At 37.7% G+C, this 26,796-nt stretch overlaps 1 protein-coding gene across 2 annotated transcripts in view; it reads right to left on the bottom strand.

Annotated features, from left to right (window-relative positions):
- Tnpo3 (transportin 3) overlaps positions 1-26,796 on the bottom strand; it is a 76,879-nt gene that overhangs the window by 41,800 nt on the left and 8,283 nt on the right. Inside the window, exons 2-6 of one of the 2 annotated variants that reach the window (XM_031381374.1) lie at positions 23,587-23,745; positions 6,362-6,562; positions 5,263-5,336; positions 3,278-3,434; positions 164-307 (exon numbers count right to left, since the gene is read on the bottom strand). In XM_031381374.1, the coding sequence (XP_031237234.1) occupies positions 164-307; positions 3,278-3,434; positions 5,263-5,336; positions 6,362-6,484 (498 nt within the window). In that variant the 5' untranslated portion in view covers positions 6,485-6,562; positions 23,587-23,745. The remainder of the gene's footprint in view (positions 1-163; positions 308-3,277; positions 3,435-5,262; positions 5,337-6,361; positions 6,563-23,586; positions 23,746-26,796) is intronic. The other variant, XM_031381373.1, reaches the window with a different exon arrangement.

The following is a 26,796-nucleotide window of genomic DNA, read 5'->3' on the forward strand; positions in this document are numbered from 1 at the left end:
CCTCTGCCTCCCAAGTGCTGGGATTAATGGCGTGCGCCACCACTGCCCAGCACCCTTATGTCAGTCTTAAGACACACAAAAAGTGCTTCTCTCAAACAAAACACTGAGATGACCCAGAAGGTTGATTATTAAAAGTGGCAATGGCAGGTACAGCCTTACTTACCAAGACCTCAAAAAGGAGTGCTAATAACTTATTATTAGCCATGAAGTTACTGTCCAAAACTCCCAAGTTAAACCAACTTCCCAAACATCGGAAGACCTTCATAAGCATCTTCTCATCAGTTCCTGCTTTTTCTACACATGTCATCTAAATACAAGAAAAATATAGTTAAATATATCTTTATACTTAAGTCACCATTTTGCCACACTTGGCAAAAACATTCATTTTAAAATCAATTTTTTCCTTTAGGATACCAAACAAGAGGAAGAAAGGCTATAGAAATATAAATATGGGCTTGCTTATGTTTTTCTATTTCTTCACGGGCATTACATTTGGCCAAAGAAGGTGATGGTTACATGTTTGTAACCAATAAATAAGTGACCAGTCATAAGGTTTATTGAACCCTATTATGTGCTAGATATGATTTTAATAACCTTATATAGATTAGCTCAGTCTCTTCAAAATGAAATAGATACTATTATTTCCATTATGCAAATGATGAAACTGAGGTAGAAGAGTTAATTGTCAGGGCCTATGAACCAGGAAAGAGAGATGGCTCAGTAGATAAGAGTATTGGTCCTTCCAGAGGACCTGGTTCTATTCCCAGTACCCACAAGGCAGCTCACAACTATCTGTAGCTCCAGTTTCAGGGGATCTGCAGCCAGCTAGAGATACACAGTGAAATCCAAAATAAATAGATTTTTTTTTTCAAAAATATTGGCTTTTCCTAAAATACTATTCTCATACAAAGTACACTGTAAAAAAGAGAAAGCACACTAGACATGAGAGCACCAGGCTGTTAGGACCCTAAACCAGGTAGCAATCCCAGCATTACTAGTGAAGTATCCATCCGACCTGATATTTGGGTAAGATGCAGCATGAAATAACTATGAGACGTGTTATCTGAAAAAACTTTTTTTTAAATCCATCAGGCCTCTTAGTTTATCTCTATCAGGATGCTAAAGGAATAGATAATAACACTATTAATACAGGCTTAATTTTCTTGAGGAATCCTTACTCAGTGGGGCTGAGTGTATTGAAAGGTTAATAGTAGTCAGTACACTGGTATCCCCACAGTCTCAACTACTCAGGAAGCTAAAGCAGGAGAACACTTGAGCCCACTGGCTCTATGAAACCATATCTCATAAAAACAATGGCAGGAGGCTGAAGAGAATGCTCAAGTCTGAGGTTAAGAGCACTGCTGCTCTTTTAGAGAACCAGAGTTCAGATATCAGACCCCACACTGAGTAGCCCAAACTGCCTATGAACTCTAACTCCATGGGGAACATATGCTATCTTCTGACTCCCACTGACACAAAAACATACAGAAAAATAAAAACATTAAAGAAAAAATGAGGGACAGGATATAACAATGCATCTGAGGCAGAATCAGGTAGAAGAGGGAAGGGAAAGGAAATCAGTTCAGGGTCATCCTCAGCTAGGAAGCTAGGAAACTTGCTATGAAGCAAGTTTGAAGCCAGCTTAGGATGCATGAGACTCTTAAAAAATGGCTTGCTGGGTAGCTTAAGGATCCTGCTACTAAGACTGATGGTCTGATCCCTGGGACCCAAATGGTAGGAGAAAATCAACTTGTGCAAATTATCCTCTGACCTCTACACACAAACTATGGTCCACTGGTATGTATGTTCCCCTCTTCACAATAAATACATGTAATTTTAAGAAATTATATGTGGTGCTGTACATCGTTACACCAATCTCACACTTTAATCTCAATGCTCACTCAGAAGGCAGGGCTAGGCAGATCTCTGGGTTCCAAGCCAGCCTACAGAGAGAAATCCTGTCTCAAACAAACAAACAACACAAACAAAAGAGAATCTCGGTTGTAGTTCAGTGGTAGAGCACTTCCGATATACAAGAGGCAATATAACTGTGTTATTTTTTTCTAATTTTCTACAATACTATTTTCTTTAAAATAAATACCCAATTAAAAATTTAAAGATACTTATTTTCCAAACAGGTTTTACCATTGAACTGAATATAATTTTAAAGTAAGTTTTGTTTGATGTATGATATTGTAGTACTAAAAGAAATCCTTGAAAAATAGCCACATTATTGAGAAAATAAAGCTGGATAGTAGAATCCTGAGACAGGGTTTCTCTGTGTAGCCCTGGCTGTCCTGGAACTCACTCTGTAGATCAGGCTGGCCTCGAACTCAGAAATTTGCCTGCCTCTGCCTCCCAAGTGCTGGGATTAAAGGCGTGCACCACCACCACCTGGCATAGATAGTAGAATCTTAAGGACCAGACAATAAAACATTTAAAGCTTTACAGGCCATACTGTCTCTGTGAACACTACTAAGATGATCTAAAATAATACATAGATAACAAGCAACCCAAAGAGTCCAGCTGTGTTCAATAAAATTCCTACATACATATAAATATACATATACATATACATATAAACAGCATATACATATACATATAAACAGCAAATCTATCCACTTCCAGTCTAAACTACTAAAAAATCCAATTCTGATATTAACTAATGTATAATTAGTCAAGTAAAGTCTTCTATTATCTCTTTATCAAAATGTCAATTTTCTTTATCTTTTTCGTAGTAAAATAAGTTTATATGTACTTCCTTTGATGTGGTCCTTTATCAAAAGCCAATGGCTTTTATATATCATAAGAACCGAGTTCAAGTTCTAAGTTAATAATTGAATACTAAGCCCATTCCCAAAATAAATTACCATCACAGGATTACAAAGCTGCTCAAAAAGTATAGGTTTTAAAGTATTTTGTAGTATAAAAGTGTTGTTGTATAAGCCAGGTGGTAGTAGTGCATGTCTCAGGCGGTGCAGGAGGCAGAGATAATCAAATGTCTGTAAGTTCAAGGTCAGCCTGTTCTATCTACTCAGAGAGTTCAAGGACAGTCAGGGATACATAGAGAAACCCTGCCTCAAAACTTCCAGCTCCCACAAAAAAAAAAAAAAGAAAGAAAGAAAAGAAAAAGTAAAAGAGAAAAAGGTGTTGTATAAATGCCAAAGTAATATCATGGCCACATATACAAAGAAAGCTGCTTCATACTGTTGCAATCAGGTCACAAGATAACAACACCATTCTGCCCTTTACCCACAAATGACTATTTCAAACCTACCAATAAAGACACCACTGTACTAGAGTAGAAGGCTAAGTCTTCTATAATTTCTGTGCGTCTGTTGGCTCCAATCCGCAAGGAACGACTATGTACTTCTTCAGGTAACACTGTAAGGATTTCCAGCAAAAAAGGCAAAGAAGTTACATCATTGCTATATCTGGAAAACAAAAGAAGAAGGATATATCATGAGCCACTGAGAGCCAGAAAATACACAATCACAATACAACCCATCAGAATAGCCCAGCATTCCAAACAACAAAAGCTGTTTTCCAAACATTAAGAAGAAATGAAAATATAATCATTATTTCATTTTATTTTTGTTTTTTGTTTTTTTTCAAGAAAAGGATTCTCTGCATAATCTGGCTGTCCTGGAACTCACTCTATAGACCAGGCTAGCCTTGAACTCAGAAATCCACCTGCCTCTGACTCCCCAGTACTGGGATTAAAGGCATGTGCCACCAATGCCCAGCAAATGTTTGGTTTATTGAGACAAATTTTCAAACATTCCATGCTGGCTTCTAACTTGTTATATGGCTGAGGAAAAACAGGAAGGGAGAGAAGAAGGGAGGGAGGAAAGTAGATATGGAGATTGAAAGGAAGTTAAGTCAGTATAGTTTTTTAAAAAGATTTATTTTTATTTTAATTATATGTATGGGGGGGGGTCTGCTATATGCACATGACTGTAAATGCCCACAGAGGTCAGAAGTATCAGATACCCCTGGAGATGGAGTTATAGGCAGCTGTAAGCTACCCAGTGTGGGTGCTGGGAAGTGAATTTAGGTTCTCAGGAATAGCAGTATGAGCCAGCCCTCAGTCTTAGTTACTTTTAAAATATTATATGCATGCACACACATGCAGTCAAATATTTTGCTAGCCTGGCTTGGTTCTGTATTATCAGAAGCCTCCAATATTCAAAACCAATATCTTTCTGACTCTGCTGGTATGCCCAATTATAATGTCTCAATTAAAAAGATAGCCACCAGGACTGGAGAGATGGCTCAGTGGTTAGGAGCACCAATTGCTCTTCCAGGGGTCCTGAGTTCAGTTCCCAGCAACCACTTGCTGGCTTATAACCATCTGTTATGGTATCTGATGCCCTCTTCTGTTGTAACTGAAAAGAGCAATGGTGTACTCATATACATAAAATGAAAGATAGCCACCAATTTCATAAGTTCTATGTCATATGTGGATTTTGAGTTTATACCAGAAGAAAAGTATATTTATTGATTTATTGATGGATAGATAATATAGCCTTGAATTTATTTATTTATTCACTTATGGGCAGACAATGTAGCCTTAAAAGGCCAGGAACTCAATATGCAGCACAGGTTAACCTTGAACTAATACAGATTTGCCCACCTCTGCCTCCTGACTTCTGGGTTAAAGATATGCAACCATCATGTCCAGCCCCAACATTCACTTTCTTTAAACAAAGTTAATAATATATAACTCAGGGGCTGGAGAAACTGAAGTCTGTAAATGTCCTTGTCACCAAGCCTGATGACTCAAGCTCAATGTATAGAATCCATGTGGCACTGAGAACCAACTCCTCTTTCAAGCTGTCCCTCTGAACTTGACATAAATGTGGCGTGAATACCCACAACAAACAAATAATTTTTTGAAGAGAAATAAAAAGTATATTGGTTGGGAATGAAGAAATAAATGACCTAGTGGTTTAGAGGACTTGCTGCTCTTCCAGAGGTCCAAAATTCAGTTACCAGCACCCATATCAGGTAGCTCCCAACATGTAACTCCAGCTCGAGGACAGGATGCGCTTGCCCTCTGTGGGCACTTGCACTCATGTGCACATACCCACAAAACGATACACATACCTACTCATAATTAACTTTTTAAAACCCTTTTTTAAATATGTAATTTTATGTTCAACATTTAGAAAATAACCAAATGTCTAGTAAGTGAAGCAGGTTTCTCTGTGTGGATTTATGGTAATCCAAACAGTAAGATACAAATTACAAATTACTTACTTTTCTACCAATGTTTGTACGCATCCTTTCCAAGAAGGCATCTGCAGGGCGAGGTCCGCTATTGCTAAAGCCAGCTGAAAGAGAGATTAAGTAAATGAACAAACTAGATAAACAGACACCAGACATCATATTTCTTCCCAACAGTGTGACAGTTAAGACCAGCATCCTTTTTCTCCTTCCCCATGAAAGTCTATCTATCTATTTATCTAGGTAGCTACAAATTGCTTGGATTTAAAGATTAACCTTAAAAATTAAAGTCAAAACTAAAAGATTCAACAAAATATACTTGGTAGCTAAAATATATATTTCACTGGTGTTTCTGAGTCAGTTTCACATAGCTCAAGCTAGCTTCAAACCCACTATGTAGCAGAGACTGCCCTTGAAATCCTGATTCTCCTTTCTCCATCCCCCAAGTGCTGGAATTATAGGTTTAAAGCACTATGCTCAGCTTAAAAACAACAAAATATGTTTAAAAATACAGTTGTCCTCAGAATATGCCACTCTTTACTTGTATTTGACAATACTACAGAAATTCATGGACAAAGTATACTTTTGAAAAAAAGGCCAAAGCCACCGACAAAGTTATATCTGTGACTCAGTCCTCAATGGATTGCATTTCCCTTCTCTTTCCATTCTCATCTTGAAGCATCATCAAAGAGCAGTTCTATGTCAAGCAAAGGACACATAGATATACTTTACTTTCTAATATATTTCCCTGGCTAAAGGGGAAAGCCAAAACATTCAATGTTTTATTTATAACACTTTTACTAACCAAAAGTCCCAGAAAAGATTTAAAAAAAAAAAAAAAGTTAACTATAAGACTCTGATCCAGAACAGTATAGTTTTTTTCAATCATCTGCAATTTTAAGAGTGGGGAGCACATGCTAGAGAAAACATATACTCATCTCCCCATTTCCAATATTTAATGTTTGAAGCCTAATGAATCAAAGACTAATAAAAAGAATAAATTTTTATTCTGCTATAGTTGTAAAAATAGCAATAAAATTACATTACCTTACATAGCCTATCAATGCTAACCAAAGTGAATGTAATGTATCCAAATGACCTTACAAATTTCCTTAATGAGTACAGGATTTACCTGTGTTACAATGACAGGTGACAAGTCTTTCAAGTTTTGAATATGAGTTAGCAATGAGTCCCTTAAAGAAGCATGAGAGTCTGTGGGGAGCTCATAAAATGAGGTCTGAATCTTCATTTTCATGGTCTGGGCAGCGAAGTAGCATGATTCCACATCCTGTCGGATCTGTAACAATTGATCAGAAATCTCCCAGGCATGAACCTGAAAGTAAACAAAAGATATCTTAAAGTATATTATTTTTTTATAAATAATTTTAAAGTCATATAACTTTAACATATAGCTAAATAAAATGAAAGAAAAATTTGACAAATTAACTTTAGTTTGTAGGTCCTGTTCAACAACAGTATTCCCTAAGACTTTGAGATATACTCTAGTATAACATATTAAATGCATCAAAAGACAGAATCTAGAAAATTAGAATAATCAACTATATTGGGAGGCGATAAAGAAAAAAGCCCCAGAAATTTTTACTAAAACTAAAACATTACTAAAAAGCTTGTAAGTTGAATGTTTCTTTTCTTTTTTCCTTTAAACGTTTTGTTCACTCTGAGACTTAAGTCTTGAAACTTTTTAATATATCTATAAATAGAAAAATCTATTCTATTGGTCTTATTGGCCATACTTTTCCAACATTAGCACCTCATAGAACAGGAAACATATCTTGTTCCAAATGAAATTTTCATATACTTCATTTGTTTTCTTATATGATTATATATGACAGATTTTGACAATGATACTAAAATCATTTTCCAAAAAAAATAAGTAAACTTGTCTACAGAAATAATAAAAAGTGCCAGGGCTTGTGGCACATGCTTTTAATGTCAGTATTTAGGAGGCAGAGGCAGGCAGATCTTGTAAATTCAAGTCAGCCTGTTCTACAGAGAAAGTTCCAGGATAGACAGGGCTATACTGAAAAACCCTGGCTCAAAAAACCAAAAGAAAAAAAAAAGGCAGAAAAAAGAAGTCAGAGAAGGAAAAGAAGAGGAAGAAGAGAAAAAAATACAACAAATCTGATGACTAATAGCTAGTCACAATTATAAATAGGAGTCCTATTTGAAAGAGAACTCTGGGAGAAAAGCATGCAGCACACGGTAGACAATTAATGATTGACAAATTCTAATCCAATTGTACATCAAACTACCTCTTTATAAGACAAGGGTAAAAGAGACCAGCAACAGTAATACAATGGGGAAAAAAAGAATCAATCTCAATTTTGAAACAGTGTCAATTGTGAAGGTGTTTGTTTGTTTGTTTTGTTTTGCTTTGTTTTTTGAGACAGACACATATATTCGAGACTGGCTTCAAATCTGCTATGTAGCAGAGGATAACCTGATCCTCCTGTCCCTACATCCTGAGAGTTGGAATAACAGGTGTGTAACACCATGCCCAGTTTATGTAATGCTGGAGATTGAACCAGAGTCTGTGTGTATGCTAGGCACTCTACCAAGTGAACTACATCTCTAGTCCCACATAAATTTTTCTAGTCAATTTCTTCTCTTTTTTCCCCTTCTTTCTCCTCTTAACTGACCCCACTTCCTGAGAAGGTCTCCTACATAGCCTGGAACTCAGTATCTTTCTCTTTCAGTGCTGGGATTACAGCATGCACCACAGAAGCAGCCCTCAAGTCCATGCCTTCTTACACTGGGCATCGTTTAAGTGACCATGAGGGGGCCAAGAAGACAACATTGGCAACATTACAAGGTTTCTGAGCACACAATGACAAAAAGAAATTCAAAACTAAATACTTGCTAAATCCAAGACATTTTAGGAAGTACTCAGGTATGCTGAAAGGAACAACTTCATTGTAGCATTTGTTTTGAACACACAGTATACACACATCACCAAGCACACCTTCCCACCATCCAATGCCAATGAATGCTACCTAAAATATCTCATCTCAAGACTTCAAATTATTCTGGCATCAAATTAAGCTTTAACTATACACACAAAGTTTTCTTCTCTTATAGAAACATTCTAGCTTAATTAAAGGAAACAAAGAGTTAGTATTTTCAGCATATTTTTCTATCCTGTATTCTAAGAACAATCAGTTTAACTTTGAACAATAAGTACTGTGTCAGAATGTCTAATTTTTAAAAACTGTTGTTTGTTGGGCTGGAAAGATGGTTCAGGTTGAGAACACTGGTTGCTCTTCCAGAGGATCCTAGTGCAATTTCCAGCACCTACCAGGCAGTTCATAACTGTCTGTAACTCACTGGTCTCTTTGGACATACTTTTCCAATGTTAGCACCTCATAGAACAGGAAATATATCTTAGTCCAAATGAAATTTTCACAGGTTCCAAGGGACCTGACACCCTCACACAGACACACATGTAGGCAAAACACCAATGCATATAAAATAAGAATGAATAAATCATTTAAAAAACTGTTTTTTGAATTGTTGAGGAGTTCCATTTTAAAAGACATTAAATTAATTTAATTTTAGCTTGGAATTAGGACAGAATTTCTAAGAACTTTTGGAATGGACCTAAACATCTGCCATGTTGTATTATATGCTTAGCTGATTTGATTTCAGCACGGAAATCAAAATCAAAATGCTGATCAGTTTTTGAGAGTTAAGAGGAAAGATTGAAGGAGCTGAACCCCATTAGAAGACCAACAGTGTCAACTAAACTGGACCCCTAGGAGCTTCCAGAGACTGAGCCACCAACCAAAGAGCATACATGGTCCGTGGCCCCTGACACATACGTAGCAAAGGAGGGCCTTGTCTGTTCTCAGTGGGAGAAAATGTGCCTAATCCTGTAGAGACTTAATAACTCTAAGGAAAGGGGATGTGAGAGAGGGAGGAGGAGGGAAGGGGCTTTGGGTAGGTGGGAGAGTATCCTCTCAGAGGCAAAGGGGGGTGAAGAACTCTTGGAGGGGGGACTAGGAAGAGGGGGTAACATTTGGAATGTAAATAAATGAAACAAATTTTTTTTTAAAAAAAGAAAACCACTAAAGGTGTTCTATGTCCTGCAGTATCAAATATACACCTAAGACTTGTTTTTTAATATTTACTTGTATGTATTTGTATCTGTAGGCATTTACACATACACACACACACACTCACACACACACACACACACAAAACCTTCCTTCTATACATGAAATGGCTTGAAAGAAAATCATTGCCTATGACATTTGACACTACATGTTGCATGCATGGATTTTTCATTCCCATACTGTAAGCAGGAAAGTAGGATACCCTATTAGTGAAAACTTAATAACCAGAAGAACTTTGAAGAGATTGCCTGATTAATGCTAAGACATCCATGTCTTCCATTAGTGGATTAAGTGGTGGTTTCTTCTCTAATACAATGGTAAATACTATCCTTGTTAAACTTTTTATACAGTTAAAAAAAAAAGCAGCTCCTGCTTCTCCACCTTGCCTCTTACCTCCTTGCTTCCTCTCTCTCCCCATTCCCTTCCCCCCTCTTTCCACGTGGTCATGGCCGGCCCCTACTTCTCTACTCTCTCCTTCTCTCTGCCTTTCTCTGCCTCACTACCCTCTTAACTCCCCTCCCCATGCCCTAAATAAATTATTCTATACTAAAAAAAAAAAAAAAAAAAAAAAAAAAAAAGCAATTGTTATTTTTTTTGACTGAAACATTTCAGAAAAAAATGGAATATGATATGCTGAAAATATTAAGAAAAAAATGTTACAAAGATTTTCCTATTCGGTTAAACTAAATTCCATTATAAAAGCCACAAACTGTTACAAGTAAGAATTCAGAGATTAAAAAATAATAATTTAGAGATTATTCCCCTGAGCCCTTTCTAAACAGTATTTAATTTTTAAAAAGCCAACAACAAACTTCAGAAACAAGAAGGCTTCCCTGGTAAATGCACTTGTCCCATACATCTGATGACCCAAATTTGGATCTCCAGAGTCCACATAAACTCCAGCCAGTCATTCCATACTTCTATAACCTTGGTACTCCTAGCAGATGGACCAGGAGAATCCCCTGGAAGTTCCAAGGCCAGAAAGCCTACTGTGCACAGCATAACGGCAAATAGCAAAGTAACAGGACTGACACCAAAGGCCATCCTCTCACTTCAACACAAGTGCCATGCCAGGCAGACACACACACACACACACATTTTCTTTTAAAATGGCTTCTAGCAGGCAACACACTTTACTGCTAAAAAGGTTCCTGCAGTCAAGCATTCAATTCCCAGGATCCACCCAAAGAGAGAGAACCACTCCCAAAGGCTATCTATCCTCTGGCTTCCAAAGGGGGTAGGGCCCACACTCACACCTATGCACATACGTACAAGTTAACTGATTAACTTTTAAAAGCCAAGCTTCAGATAACCAAATGATTAGATGGTGAGGCTTCAATATTGATGGTAAGGAGCAAATGAAGAATCAAAGCAAGTGTTCACATTGTCTGACAGTTTACATACAGTTTAGCTACCAAAGAATGAGGAAGAAAGCATCAAAAATAAACTTAACTGGGGGAACAGGGTTGAGAGCATATGTCAGAGATAGCACCCTTCTATTTCTTGTGCAAAGGCCTGTATTTACTCCCCAACCCTGTAAATAAGTTAATAACCATAACTATTTTCATATGTGTATTGAAAGTGTTAGTATTGGTGCTATTAGTCTAAAGCTGTTAACATAGGATAACTAAGAATAGGCTGTTCTAATTCTACTATGTCTTGTCAATCCAGAATTTAAAATAGAATACAGATATAACACAGAGGGACTTCAGACACAAACCTGCAGTACTTAATTTGAATTTAAAAAAAAAAAATCTACTTGGAATGTAGCTCAGTGGTCAGTGTTCAATCCCCAGTGCCCTGCCAACAAACAGAGGGCTAGGCAGATGGCACTGTCAGTAAAGTCCAAGCATGAAGACCTGAGTTCTATACCAAACACCAGGTTCAAAGCTGGGTATAGTGGCTCATAAGGAAGCCAAAATGTAAAGAAACGAATCCCTTCTTGGAGGTATTCTAGCAAATAAAATTTTAAATGCATAATTAGTACAGATCGTCATACCAAAAATAACAGACTTAACACTAACAACAAAGCACATCACCAAAAATGAATGGAGGAGAGTTGTAATCAATGCTATTTCTAGATTGATTAAAGATCAAATCTATTTTTCTTCTCCTCTAACATGGTCAGGCCTTAGGCAATTTGTGTAACAGAACACAGTTGAACTGATGTGTAACTTCAAAAATCAGCCTGGTCAGGAACAGCTTTAGAACTTTTGCCAAATTTCTCAGCATTACTCTAAGAACCAATTACTCTCCTAGTAAGGAAACTTGGAAAGGCACTGAGACTGCAAAGTGGCCTGATTCAATCTAACGTTCTAGGCTCTCCTACTAGTGTCTAGCTTGTATCTGAACTTCCCAACTAACCCAATCACTAAATGGACACCTCAATGAACACAATCTTAAGTGCCAAAAAGCCCTGCAAGAATTCCCAACCTACAAAGTTATAAGATACAGTAACTAGCTTTGTTTTATTTTGTTTTAGAATAATTTGTTTCACAATGATAGGTAACCAGATATTATGTGCCTCCTGATAAATAACTGAAAGACTGAAATGACAGAGATCAAATTTTTATGTAATCAAGCCTGGGGTTCCAGCTGCCAATTTGCAGAGGTACCAATTGTCCCACTGTGTCTCTGGATTGGTTCTTGGAACCCTAGAAATCAACATCTACAGATGCTCAAGTGTTGCTTATAAAATAGCACAGTATTTAAATATAACCACACACATATTTCAATACACTATTTTCCACTTAATCTACATTTTTAAATTCATTCATTTATTTTATGTATGTGAGGACACATCCATCTCTTCAGTCACACCAGAAGAGGGCATCAGATTCCATTACAGATGGTTGTGAACCACCATGTGGTTGCTGGAAATTAAACTCAGGACTTCTGGAAGTCTGTTCTCTTAACCACTGAGCCATCTCTCCAGCCCTTAATCTTCTTCTTCTTCTTCTTCTTATTATTATTATTATTATTATTATTATTATTATTATTATTATTATTATTATTATTATTATTTTGGTTGCCTTTTTTTTAGAGTGAATTTTACCATGTTGCCCAGGCTGGCCTGGATTTCCTAGCTTAGCCTCTTGAGTGCTTCCCATATACTTTAAACTGTGCCTAATTACTCAACATAAATGTCTTATAGTTATTATCCTGTACTAGTCAGGAAATAAGAACAAGAAAGGTCTGTACAAGGGTGCTAGGAGTGTAGTCTGATGACAGAGTACCTGCCTCGAATGTACACAGCCAAGTCTGGTCACGAGTACCCAAAACAACAACAAAAACAAAAAAACCTGCAATGTCATATGATGGTTAATATGTCAGAAAATTAAACTGTAACATTCTTATAGCTGTTTCTATTTATTGTTTGTTTGCTTGTTTATTGTTTCCCCTTTTCCCATTTTTGTCAAATGTGTCCTGAGTGTAGACATATGAGCACAGTACAACATCTATTATCAGTAGATTCAATAAGAAATGCAACAAAAAATGTCAGACTTAGTGTACATGATGGAGATTAATGAATTATCACAAGACTAATATGGTTCTTGAAAAGCTTTAAGTTTGGAGTAGGATCTTAGTCATATAAAAAAACAAAGCTGTTCGTGAAGGTATACAGTATTTTATAACTTTAAAACAAAAATAATTTGTTTGTAGAAGATCCAAATTCCCAACTTTGTCCATTCCATTTTCAGAAACCTTAATTTAAAAAAAACAATAGACATTTTGGAAGTTTTAGGTTTATTTGAGCAATAACTAAAATTTATTTCTGTTTTGGTTTCTGAGATGCATTCAATTTGAAGAAGTTAATATCTCTAACAACATAATTTCTGCCTTGCCTGCATTTTCCAGCAACCTTGACTGTACTTTTAGAACTTTTTTTATTTTGTTTTTTGGTGGTTAAAAAAACCATGTGATGGGCTAGAGAGATGGCTCAGTGGTTAAGAACACTGACTGCTCTTCCAAAGGTCTTGAGTTCAATTCCCAACAACCAGATGGTGGCTCACAACCATCTGCAACATGACCTGATACCCTCTTCTGGTGTGTCTACAGACAACTACAGTATACTCATATACATAAAATAAGTAAATCTATGGAAAAAAATATGACAAAATTTATTTTAGCTCTTCTGGATAAATACTGACCCATATGTTCAAATTACAGAAAATGTTTTCTAATAGGCAAAAAAAAAAAAAACCAACAACAATAAAACCCAAACATCTCTGTCCCACAGATACACTTAAGTGAAACATGGTATTTATGATTAAATAAAGTCATCCGTAGGTTGGGGATTTAGCTCAGTGGTAGAGCGCTTGCCTAGCAAGCGCAAGGCCCTGGGTTCAGTCCTCAGCTCTGGGGAAAAAAAAAAAAAGACAAATAAAAAAATAGTAAAAAAAATAAAGTCATCCATAATTAAAAACAGGATCCCATCAGTTAGGCACCCTTCTCCTTCTGATCACATCTAAAACGCTGAGAAACAATTCAAAACTAGAATGTGGCCAGGTGCCTTGCCAGTCTGATGTGAATATCTAAAAAGTATGACAGAAAATAACGAATTTTGTTTTCCTTCAAGATAATTTCCTAGGAGACAGAGTGGCAAGATATCCAGCCTAGCTGGTGGTAGCTTGTGAAAGGTGCCGGTCCCAGTGGGTTTTGATGAGATGATCAATCCTTGGATGCATGAATGTAGGGTGAAAGAGAACCTTGCTACCATTCTGCCATCAAATATGGAATGAAACAGTCCCATAAGGCAGTAAAACAAAAGCCAATAAAAATATGTATTTCATTCATACCATTGACATCTCTATTGTTCTTTAGAGCCTCTTCTCTTTATGGTTATTGGCCAGCTGACTCTGTTATAGTTTCCTTTTTTTCTAATTTTTTACTTTGTCCTCTGCTAACAGCAGTGTACACAGAGACAGAAAGTGATGAGCAGCCTGTCTGCAAACAGTGCTTTCTCACTGGTCTGTCCCACCCATAATGAGATAAGTCTCTAGAGCCATTGAGAGAGACGTGGAAGAGGCTTCTCATACTAACTCCTGAGGAACACTAAGAAAGTGCCTTCTTAAAGTCTTTGTATATCATTACTTCAGCCATAATGAATCCCTTTTCAAAATCTTTTTTCACAAAGATTAACCAAGTGGACCATTTGTTTTGAGTAAAAAAATCCAACACTGGGGGCTGGTGAGATGGCTCAGTGGGTAAGAGCACTGACTGCTCTTCCAAAGGTCCTGAGTTCAAATCCCAGCTACCACATGGTGACTCACAACCATCCATAATAAGATCTGATACCCTCTTCTGGTGTGTCTGAAGACAGCAATAGTGTACTTACATATGATAAATAAATAAAAATCTTTAAAAAAAAATCCAACACTTCAATCTGTCATCCCAATCATAACCGCTCCACCCCCTTTTTCTTCCTCTCTGGCTTCTGTTTCCTATCTTCTTCTCGAGGCCACCTCTTTTAGTGGAACTTCCCCATCTTGGAGTAATATCTACACTTCCTTCAACAATGTGCATAACATCTTCAAATGTGCATGTTAGATTAAAATCCCATCACAGGCACTAATATGGTAAAAAGGCATTCCAAGCCTCCCTGGCCCTTATGAGCTCATTTCACAAGGCCAGTAATATCCACTACATTTAAGAAAGCAGGAATTGCTGGGCGGTGGTGGCGCACCTCTTTAATTCTAGCACTTGGGAGGCAGAGGCAGGCAGATTTCTGAGTTTGAGGCCAGCCTGGTCTACAGAGTGAGTTCCAGGACAGCCAGGGCTACACAGAGAAACCCTGTCTCAAAAAAAAAAAAAAAAGAAGAAGAAGAAGAAAAAAGAAAGCAGGAATCTTGTTTGCTAGTTTGTAGTACAAGCAAAATGGAAACTTTCATCTGGCACAGGAATTCTACTCTCATTGGGGTAGATGGTACAAAATAGGAAATTTCTACTGAAACCTCACTATTGGTTAACATATCGAAAAAGGTAGGTTTCCCATCATTTGGTAACCCAATACGATTTTCAGGGAGGTTCCAAGTCTTGCAATGATTGGGGGTGGTTTGATTTCACCTCTTCCCTTTTCCAGCAGCATGGTGCTGAGGGTAGACAATTGCATGGAGTCCCGGGCTACAGAGACTGGTGCCAATGGCAGCTGGAAGTAGGAATGACAGCAGGCTGTAATTTGCTTTCTTTAAGGCCAAGCCGCACTCTGTAATCCAAACTGGCCTTGAACTCATGGCAATCTACCCACCTCAGACCTTAGTCTCTCAAACACTGGAGTTAGGTGCATGAGCATTTGCATCTTGCTTTTAGTTATCTATATTTCTGACTTAACTATTTCAACCTCTTGGGCTGGAGAGATGGCTCAGCAGTTAAGAGCACCAACTGCTCTTCCGAAGTTCCTGAGTTCAAATCCCAGCAACCACATGGTGGCTCACAACCACTCGTAACGAGATCTGACACCCTCTTCTGGTGTGTCTGAAGACAGCTACAGTGTACTTACATATAATAAATAAATAAATCTTTAAAAAACAAAAACAAAAAAACTATTTCAACCTCTTTTAAAGTAGAGATTTAAAAAATAAAGGAGAAAAAAAAATAAAGGAGAGAAGGAGCTGGAGATGGCTCAGCAGTTAAGACCTAGGATCAACTCCCAGCATCCACATTGATGCTCACAAACTGTCTGTACTCCAGTCTTGGGGATCTGATGCCTTCATGCCTCTGCAGGCACCAGGCACATATATGATACAGACATACGTGAAGACAAAATACATATATACATATAAAAATAAGGAAGGGAACCAAATAAATAAATAAATAAAATAAGTTGCCTTGGGCAAATTGGTTAACTTGTGAACAGAATTGGCAAACATAAAAGGCAGAGAGATTTCTTTTTCTAGAATCTCTAATAATACTAGAATTTGGTTTTTGTTGTTGTTTGTTTTGAATATCCTTTGGATATCAGACAAGGTGGTACAAGTCTAAAATATTAGTGCTTGAGAGAGTGAGGCAAGAGAATGGAACGTTCAAAATGACCTGAAACTTAGCAAGACCTTGTGTCAAAATGTAATTTGAAAAAAAGAAAAAGAAAAAAGAAAGGTATGTGACCTGAGATCTCTCCAGAATCTACATCAAGACAAAAAGAACGGACCTTACAAAGCTGTCATCTGACCTCTATACATAAACTGTGACACACACCTGGCATTCACATTCTCTACACACACACACACACACACACACAAAATAAATAGTAAATTTTTTAAAGTTTCAAGAGAGTCCCAATCTTAAAATTTAGGAGAGACAACGCTTTCCAGACATTCTGGAAACAGCCTTGCACAAAGTAGAAAGCAAATTTCCAGAAGCTAGATGTGATGAAAATCTTGCTTTGAGATTGTTTACAAAGAAAAGTAAGTGTTTAACACAGTTTATATCCTATACACCCTGGAACTTCCTAACATTATCTCATACTATTTATCCAGTATTCGACTTTACTATAACAGACTAATATACCAATTTTCCAGCCAAAATAATTAAGAAGCTGAAGAATTTTAGGCAATTCAAAAGACTGAGGAACTGAATTAAACCAAGATTTGAAAATCAAATTCAAATTCAGAGCTCAATAATAATGGTTCAGCAAGTAGATACTTGCAAGCAGGCCTTACAATCAGAGACTGAACCCAGATCACACAAGGCAGCAAGAGTGAAATGACTTTGAGAGTCATCCTTTGACCTCCATATAAGCATGCATGCCGACTCACACAACACACAAGCATACATCACTTTCTCACCCCTCCCTAGACTGAAAAATATAAAATGAGAAATCAGAAACAGCCAAGAGATGTCTTGAAAAGCAGTCTAAATATTCTGTGTAACCCAGTAAAGATCAAAAAATATGGAATAGTAAAGATGGCTCAATGGGTACAAGAGCTTGCAACAAAAACCTGATGATTTCAGTTCAGTCCCAGAACCCAAGGTGGAGAGAGAACTGACTCCCAGAGATGGTCCTCTGACCAACACACAAACACACAATAAAGTAATTAATGCCTGTACATACATACATACACACACACACACACACACACACACACAGAGATAAAGAAATCATGGTTGGATGGGTGGCCCAGCAGTTAAGTGAATTTCTGTTCCAGAGCATCTGACACTTTCTTCTGGCCTCTGAGTATCAGGCACACACAGTGCACATACATACAAGAAAAACAAACACCTAAAATAAAAACAAATGCAATCCTTCTTTTAACAGAGTAATTTTTTTAACAAGTCTTGGTAAAAAGACTAAAATCACAGAAGGGTTGGTGGCTCATGTTTGCAACCCCAACAGTAGGAGGCTGGAACAAAAAAAACAACCAAACCAGACCAAAAAACAAACAAACAAACCCTTGAGATCCAGCTTCTCAGTTGGGCAGTGATGACGCACGCCTTTAATCCCAGCACTTGGGAGGCAGAGACAGGTGGATTTCTGCATTTGACGCCAGCCTGGTCTACAGAGTGAGTTCCAGAACAGCCAGGGATGCTTAGAGAAATCCTGTCTCGAAAAACCAAAACAAACAAAAAACAAAAAATCTAGCTTCTCATCACTAAAAATAAAAATTCAAGATCTATTTAGGAAAGGTCTGTTCGATTCTACAGATGAGAACTCGGAGATATTTTAGGCTGGGAGGTAGCTCAGTGGATACAGCCCTTGCTGTGCAGGAGTGATGACCTAAGTGTGGATTCCTCAGAACCCACATAAGTCCAGAAGCAGGAGTGTGCTTCGGTAACCCTGAACTCGTATGGATCATGTGAAGTGAAAATGAGAATCCCCAGAAGCCTGTGGGCCTGCTAGCCTGCCCTGCAAAGTGGTGAACAAGAACCCTGTCCCAGCATGGAAGGTGAAGACTACCTGAAGTTGTCCTCTGACTTCCATATAGACACCACAGCACTATGCTCTCTTAGAAAACAGAATACAAAAGCTGAAGTAATCACAGAATTTTACAATTGAGCTATGAGAGTCGAGGGTACAAACAAAAACTTACTATGCTAGAGATATCTTGTCTGTTATTTTGTTATAGAGTAAGTCAAACTAAAATTTATTATTGTTGTTGTTGTTGTTTTTGAGACAGGGTATCTCTGTGTAGCCTCACCTGTCCTGGAACTAATTCACTTTGTAGACAAGGCCTGCCTTCTGAGAGCTAGATGGGATTAAAGCTGCCTTGCTTAAAATTTTATTTATTTATTTATTTATTTATTTATTTTATTTTATTTTATTTTATTTTTTGATTTTTCAGGACAGGGTTTCAGGGTTTCTCTGTGTAGCCCTGGCTATCCTGGAACTCACTCTATAGACCAGGCTGGCCTTGAACTCAGAAATCCACCTGTCTCTGCCTCCCAAGTGCTGGGATTAAAGGCCACCCGGCTTATTTATTTTTTAATTATAAACTCAATAATTATGGTGCTGGGATGTAGCTCAGTTGGTGTTTCTAGTGTGCATGAGCCTCTGCATACATTCCCAGTACCACAAACCAGGTATGTTGATTTATTATGCTCATACATAGGAAGTGGTGCCATCATTGGCTACATAGCAAGTAAGAGGCCAACTTGAGCTACTTGGGACTTTGTCTTTTAAAAAAGAAATCAGTATTTATAACTGTTTGCTATTCTCATTTTTCTTTTTTCTTTTCTTTTTGAGATAGGACCTTTTGTAGTCTAGCGTAGCCTTAAACTCTCAGTACACTAAGACCTTGAATCCCAAATTTTCCTGCCTCTACCTGGATTACAGATGTGAGTCACACACACTTTAGATGATGCTGAGATGAAGCCTAGAGCCCTGGACTATATATCCTCAGGTCCTTGCTAACTTTCCCCCTTGGTATGTGGTTATTCCATTGTCCTATGCTAAATTTTTGGGAGTGGGGTATGGTGAGGACTGAACTCAGGGCTTTGTATATACAAGTACTCTACCAGTGAGGTGGACCTACATCTCCCATAGTAAGTAGCATTTTAAAATAGACTATCTGGAAGAATTTTGAAGCTTTTATAGTATGTATATATTAACATATTAAGTTGTGACCTGCAGTCTCATCTATTTTCTGCATATAGAAAAAAGTTCAAAAATTTTTAATTTAGATTATTTTTATATGCTGTGCAGTCTTGAATGTATAATACAAAGCTTTTGGTTTTACTTTGTATACCTTATAAGTGATTAGTGCTAACATCAAGGCGTAGAACATCTATTACTCTTAACAGATTACTAAACACTTCTCAAAAATTCCTCCTGTTCTCCAACAGGTCTTACTCAGACTTATAGTTACTTTAACCATTTCTTAAAGTAGGTTTGGTGATTAAAGTGTATCAGTTTTAGTATATTTATAGAGTTCTGTCTGTATCACCACTATTGACTTGGGAATACTTTCACTACCCTAAGAGAAATCTATACCCTTTGGGTTGTTCTCTCCACTTTGTTTTTTTATAAAGAAAAACTCCAGACTTTATTGTTATATCCCTTAAACATGGTGATGTATATCTTGTAAGAACAAGAATATTCTTTAAAGCTAAAACCATTATCATTCTCTAGAAACTTAATATTAATTCAATGGCAGATTCTATATAGAGAGTCTTCTCTAGTTTGGTCATTCATAGATTTTTAGCTTTAATTATTTTATTTTATTTTATTTTATCTTATTTTGTTTTATTTATTCAAGCTGACTGCCAATTCCTGGGCTTAAGCAGACCTCCGATTCCAGCCTCCCTGATAACTGGGGAAATTGCCTTGCTTGCCTCTAAGATGATTTTCTTTTGCTTACTCCACTTCTTCCCTGGTCGGGAGTTTTGAGACAGGGTCTTATATAGTTCAGGCTGGCCTCACACTCTACCACATATGGTTTATATTGTACTGTGGACCACAGTCAGGTTTTCATACATGCTATGCAAGCACTCCACTAACTGATTTAAATCCTTAACTAGGTCTACTTCTTTGTGCATGCACATGAAGGACTTAAAGAATTGTCTAAGATTATGTTAGCAATAATCATTTCACTCTTCCTTTCCAATTTGGAAGAGTTTTATTTCTTTTTTCTTGCTGTTTAGAATTTATAGTACCATACTGAATAGAGTTTTGCTCCTGATCTTAAGGTTTGTTTGTTTGTTTGTTTGTTTGTTTGTTTGGTTGGTTGGTTTTAAAACTAACAGATCAAGGCTTTGCTAGGTAGCAGTGTCTGGACTTGACCCAGCCCTTTGTTCCAGGCTCCTACTGTTGGGGTTGCAAACATGAGCCACCAACCCTTCTGTGATTTTAGTCTTTTTAAGTTTACCAAGACTTGTTAAAAAAATTACTCTGTTAAAAGAAGATTGCATTTGTTTTTATTTTAGGTGTTTGTTTTTCTTGTATGTATGTACGTGCACTGTGTATGTGCCTGATACTCAGAGGCCAGAAGAAAGTGTCAGATGCCCTGGAAATTCACTTAACTGCTGAGCCATCCATCCAACCATTATTTCTTTATCTCTCTCTCTCTCTCTCTGTGTGTGTGTGTGTGTGTGTGTGTGTGTGTGTGTATGTGTGTGTGTGTACTAAAACCTAAAAACTGAAGTTTTGTTCCATGTACTAGATGCACATGTGTAATCTCAACATCTGGGAGATAGGGGCAGTCAATCACCAGAGTTCCCAAAACATAGGATTTCAGAAAATTTTCAGAGACAAAAAACTTGAAAGAGGAAATTGTAGAAAAAAAGTCTTCTAGAAGGAGCAAACTTCAAAATACTTTCAGAAATATATTAAAATATTTTCTGAAAATAGTGAAATATTTTCTGAATTACAGTGAAATATTTTCTGAAATTACTAAAATACCTTCTGAAATATACTAAAAGCAGAAGCACATTCAGATCGAGGCAACTAAACCAAATAGAAAATGGCTTTGGCACTGGATGATGCATTCAGTTGGTAGAATGCTTGGCAGGACCCTAGGCTAAACAGCATAAAAGAGCTGGTAACACCTATCCTAGGATCATTCGAACACTCAGGATACTGGCAGAAGGAACTTCACAAGTTCAAGGACATACTTAGATATATAGTAAGTTTGCTGCCAACCAGGGCTTCATAAGACCCTATGAGATGGTTATTCTTCTTTCTCAACTTGATGAGATTTAGTATCACCATGGAAACAAACCTCTGGGAATCCCTGTAAGGAAATATCTAGAGTAGGTTAAATGAGGTAGGAAACTAGCCTAAATGTGAATGGTATCTAACATTCCACAGGCTCAGATCCTGGACTAAAAAAAATAAACAAGTTAAATGGAAGCTTTCACAGCTCTCTGCTTACTGACTGTTGACACAACATCATTAGCTGCCTCTTTTCTGCTAGCTTACTGTTTCTGCCACAATAGACTATGTTCCCTGAAACTATAAACCAAAACAAACCCTTCCTAAAATTCCCTTCTCAAGTATTGTTATAGCAACATGACAAATAACTAAAATACTGTCTGAAAATTAAAAAAAGGAAATCTGCATATTCTAATGATTGTGTGATCTAGAAGGAGGTTATTATAATTTAGAACTGAAATGTCCCCAAAGCTCACTGACTGAAATCACCAATCCATCAATGTTTAGAGGTGGCATAATTGTTAAGTAATTGGATCATGAAGGCTTTAAATTTCATCAATGGGTTAATCCATAAATGCCAGCCATCGGGATGACTCAGCATATAAAGTTCTTACCCCAAGCCTGACAAGCTGAATTTGATCCCTGAGATCAACACGAAAACAAAAAAGTGACTCCTCTGACCTCCACACATTTGTCATGGCACACACGTGTCCCTACCCCACACAAAATAAATAAAATATAGCTAAAAATAGAAAGTTCAACTATAATGGCCTACTGGAAGTCAGAGTTTTTCAGAGATGGTGCCCAGTTGAAGAAGCAGAGGGCAAGGCGTGCATGCTTCTAAGGCCCTGGACTGCCTTTTCATTTTTCCCAGTGACCATGACATGAGCAGCTCTGTCCCACATGAAGTCCCTAGCATAGTACTTGGCCTCATCACAATCTGAGGACCATGGACTGAAAACTCTTGAAATCAGGAACCCACAGAAACTTTTCCTCTTTTTGTTTATCTCAGAAATTTTGTCACAGTGATGATATAAATCTGACTATGACAACAGACATAGGGCAGCTATATACATTTCCTAGGACCATTTTGTAGGAAACTGACCTTAGAAAAATCCCCAAACTACGGTAAAAATATGTAGAGCAGAACCAAAAGGGAAGAAGAGGTATTTCTAACTCCAAATGCCTATTTAATTTTAAGACAGAGGGTGTTCACTTTGCACCCCAGGCTAGTCTTAGACTCATGACCATCTCTCTGCCTTAGCCTACTAAGTACTGGGATTTCAGATGTGAGCCACCACATCCAGCCAGACCTTTAAACTCTTAAAGTTGCCTTGTATACTACTCAACTGTACCACTCCTTTGGAATTAGACTATAAGAATGACTTGTAAAACAACCAAGCAAAATGATAATCAAAAGCTACTAAATGCCAAGAGTGGTGGTACATGTATATATTTTCAGCACTGGGTAGGTAGAAGTACAAAAAAAAGATGTTAAGGTCATCCTGAGCAACATATGAGTTCTAGGCCGGCTTAGACTCTGGAAGACCCTGTTTCAAAAAGCAAAAAAACTACTAAGTAAATTCTTAGTTTAAAAAATAAGCCTTCCTGGGCTATACAGAGGGTTTGAAGCTAACCTGGACAACTCTGTGAGGCTCTGTCTCAAACTACAAAGTAGAAAGATCCGGAAATAGAGTTCAGTGGTAAAGTGCTTACCAATCATTCATGAGGTCCTAGGTTCAATCCCCACTACCGAGGAATGAGTAGATGTTGGGGATATACCTCAGTTATAAAGCATTTGCTTAGCATGTGTGTGTAAGATCCTAAGTTCGAATCCAGCATCTTATCCCCTCCCCCCAAAAGCCCTCTATTCACAATAATCCAGCCAATACTAAACATTAAGAGGCAATAATCATTTCATTTTTCTTTTTTTAAATTCTGCATTCTAGAGACTGGGAGAAGGAAAGACCTGTTGCTTTAAACAGTAACAACTTAACGTGTTTTGGTTACCAAGCCAACCAAATTCTGACCCCATGAAAGCTAGAGTACATTGCTCATCATCCCTCCTTCTAGCTGCAGAAAGAAAGGGGAGTAAAGGAAAACAGAGGACTCTTTACAAGGAGAGAATAAAGCACTTACACTTCAAGGACTTTCTAGCCACAGATGCCAGGTGCTACCCACTGAAATCCAGGCTTGGACTAAGCTCCACATTCTCAAAGGGCCATCTCAACTGAAGCCTGGGGCTCAGAGTCAGCAGGAGGAAGCTGCAGCTCCCACTAGCAGCACATTTCAAAGAGACTGCAACAAGAGAACATGTTCCATTTAAGGTCTAATTCCAATTACCTTCTTCACACAGCAGCAGCAGCAGAACAGATCTTTACATCAGTCTTTTCTTTCAAAGGGTATTACCATGACTCTGATGACTATGGGACAGGCTATGGCCCAGCAATCCTCCACTAGCTCCAAGTCCTTCATTATACTTCACAGCATATCTGCAAAGTGCCTGTCTCTTTTCTTAACAATGCACTGTTGCCCCAGGACTCACTGCTATACCAACAGCTCTAAAACTGACAAATCAACCAAAATCACTGATTGGCCCTCAACACTGCAAGCACACAACCATACGGAAGCCAAAGGAGTGGTTTGTTAGCTGCCAGGATTTAGACTCAAATCATGGCTGCTAACTAATCTTGCCCCAAAACAACTTAAACTGAATTAATTGAAATCCTTCACAGGACCCAAGAGCTCTGACAATCAGAAAATGAGTTTCTGGAAATAAGATATTCAATGAGACATGGAAAAGTAACATAAAAGTGTCTGATGCTGCATTTTTTAAGGAAAACCAACAAATGATAGATTTATTTAATGAAAGTTGCTAGGAATAAATAGAGGCAAAGACAGTCTAATCTCAAACTTCCTATAGTAAGTTCAACAGACCTGGGGCTGGAGAGATAGCTTGACCATTAAGAGCACTTGCTGCTCTTCAGACAATGTCAAGGTCGAAGAAAACATTTGTTTAGAGAGCAAACAAATAGCGCAGGAAAGGCAGCTTCTTGAAAGCCAAAAATACAGAAAATTTACTTTCATTCCTGTCAACTTAAGTAAATTTCTAACAATTCAAATATTAGATGAGATTTTAAATTTTTATCACATTTTAAGCTTAGATTCTAAACATCTAAGAAATAGTTATTAAGATTCAAAAACAAGCCCGGCGGTGGTGGTGCACACCTTTAATCCCAGCACTTGGGAGGCAGAGGCAGGAGGATTTCTGAGTTAGAGGCCACCCTGGTCTACAGAGTGAGTTCCAAGATAGCCAGGGCTATATACAGAGAAACCCTAACTTAGCAATTCTACTGCTGAATATATATCCCAAAAAGAATTGAAAGCAAGGACTTCATGTATAAGCCCTAAGAACATTTCACTAAGTGAGAAAAGTCTGTAACACCACAAAAGTATTCATTCCAGAGAGCAATCCATTCAAAGAACAGAATTCTGTGGGAAAGGTGAACAGGGACTGGTTGTGTTTTAATGAGCATAAATTAGCTTTTACAGGAAAAGTACTAGAGATGTATGGTAGTAACAGAAACACAGTGTCAGTGTCTCTTAAAATGGTTCAAAGGTAGGCTGGAGAGATGGCTTAGCAGTTATGAGTGCTTGCTGCTCTTCAGAGGACCTAAGTTGAATTCCGAGCACACACACTGGGTAGCAGCTCACACCTGCCTTTAATTCCAGCTCCAGGGAGCCAATGCCCTCTCTGGCCTCTGCAGGTGCCCACACACATGTAACACACCCAAACACAAATACATATTAAGTATTTTTTTTTTAAAGCGAGGCCTGAGCCTGTAATCTATCAATGGTCAGGTTGAGGAAGAAAGATCATGAATTCAAAGGCAGTCATACCTCCACCGTGGGGACTTTATCTCAAAACAATACAACAAAAATAGCTAAAATAGTAAATTTTGTTCTGATTCTTTTTCTCACAATAAAAAATAACCACAATCTCTGCGCACAGCGGCACACGCCTTTAATTTCAGCACTTAGGAGGCAGAGACAGGAGGATCTCTGTAAACTTGGTCTACATAGCAACTTCCAGGCCAACCAGGTCTACATAGTGAGACTATGCCACCAAAAAAAGGGAGGTGACTTAATGGCTCAGTGGTTAAGATCAAATACTGCTCTTACAGAAAGAAGTCCAGGGTTCACTTCCTAGCAACCACACATCTGATACACACAGTCACCTCTAACTGCAGCTTCAGCTAACACTATCTCTGCCATCTGTAGGCACCTACATTCACATGCACAACTCATACCCAGAAACACACACATAAATAATAAAAATAAAATAAACATGCATCTTTGAGATAAAGTCTATGTGGTCGTGGCTGTCCTAGAACTCACTGTGTAGAATGGATGAACCTCAGATTCATAGAGATCTACATACCTGTCTCCTGAGTGCTGGTATTAAAGGAATACACCAAAACACCTGGCATAAATATTTAAAAATCCACAAACTCTGGCCAGCGAGATGGCTCAATGAAGGACTTGCTGCACAAGCATGACCAGCTGAGCTCTATCTCCCAATCCCAATAGGGCAAAAAACAGACTTCCAGAAGATGTGCTTAGACCTATTTTTGAGTGTCCATACATGGACAGTAATAAATATTTTTTTAAATACATAAAACATATTTTTCGCTGGACAGTGGTGGTGCACACCTTTAATCCCAGCACTTGGGAAGCAGAGGCAGGCGGATTTCTGAGTTCGAGGCCAGCCTGGTCTACAGAGTGAGTTCCAGGACAGACAGAGCTATACAGAGAAACCCTGTCTCAAAAACCAAAAAACAAAAACAAAAAAAGGAAAAAATATATTTTTTTCATTTTCCCCATAAATATCAATGCAATAAAAGCTGAATAAATATTTAGAAAAGTCTTGAAAAATCAGTATTGTTAGAAAATATAGCAGTGCTTTGATGATTTTATGTCCTAGATCAAACTATCAATTGGTCTAAGACCAGGTTGATCAGAAATAAATGAATCCAGGCAACACCATCACAAAACCTCCAATATTCCAAAGCCATGTCTTCCCTGTCCAATTAATGCAATGGGTTCGTTTAAACTTACTTCACTTTAGTTAAAGCCATGCCTAGCTAATCACTTCCATATGGAATGTTACATGTAGATTAGTCAATCTTAGGATGGCCTTTCCTCTTTATTGCTTACTTAGATACTCAGTCTTTTCCAATGTGCAGCAAACTATATTCATTCCTATATTCATTAAGCTAACTGACCCTCAGAATTATATAGAAAACCTTATTTTTTAAAAAGACATCCTTCCAAAATCAAGTTAGGGGT

This window comes from Mastomys coucha, unplaced genomic scaffold (assembly GCF_008632895.1).
Source record: "Mastomys coucha isolate ucsf_1 unplaced genomic scaffold, UCSF_Mcou_1 pScaffold20, whole genome shotgun sequence".
NCBI lineage: Eukaryota > Metazoa > Chordata > Mammalia > Rodentia > Muridae > Mastomys > Mastomys coucha.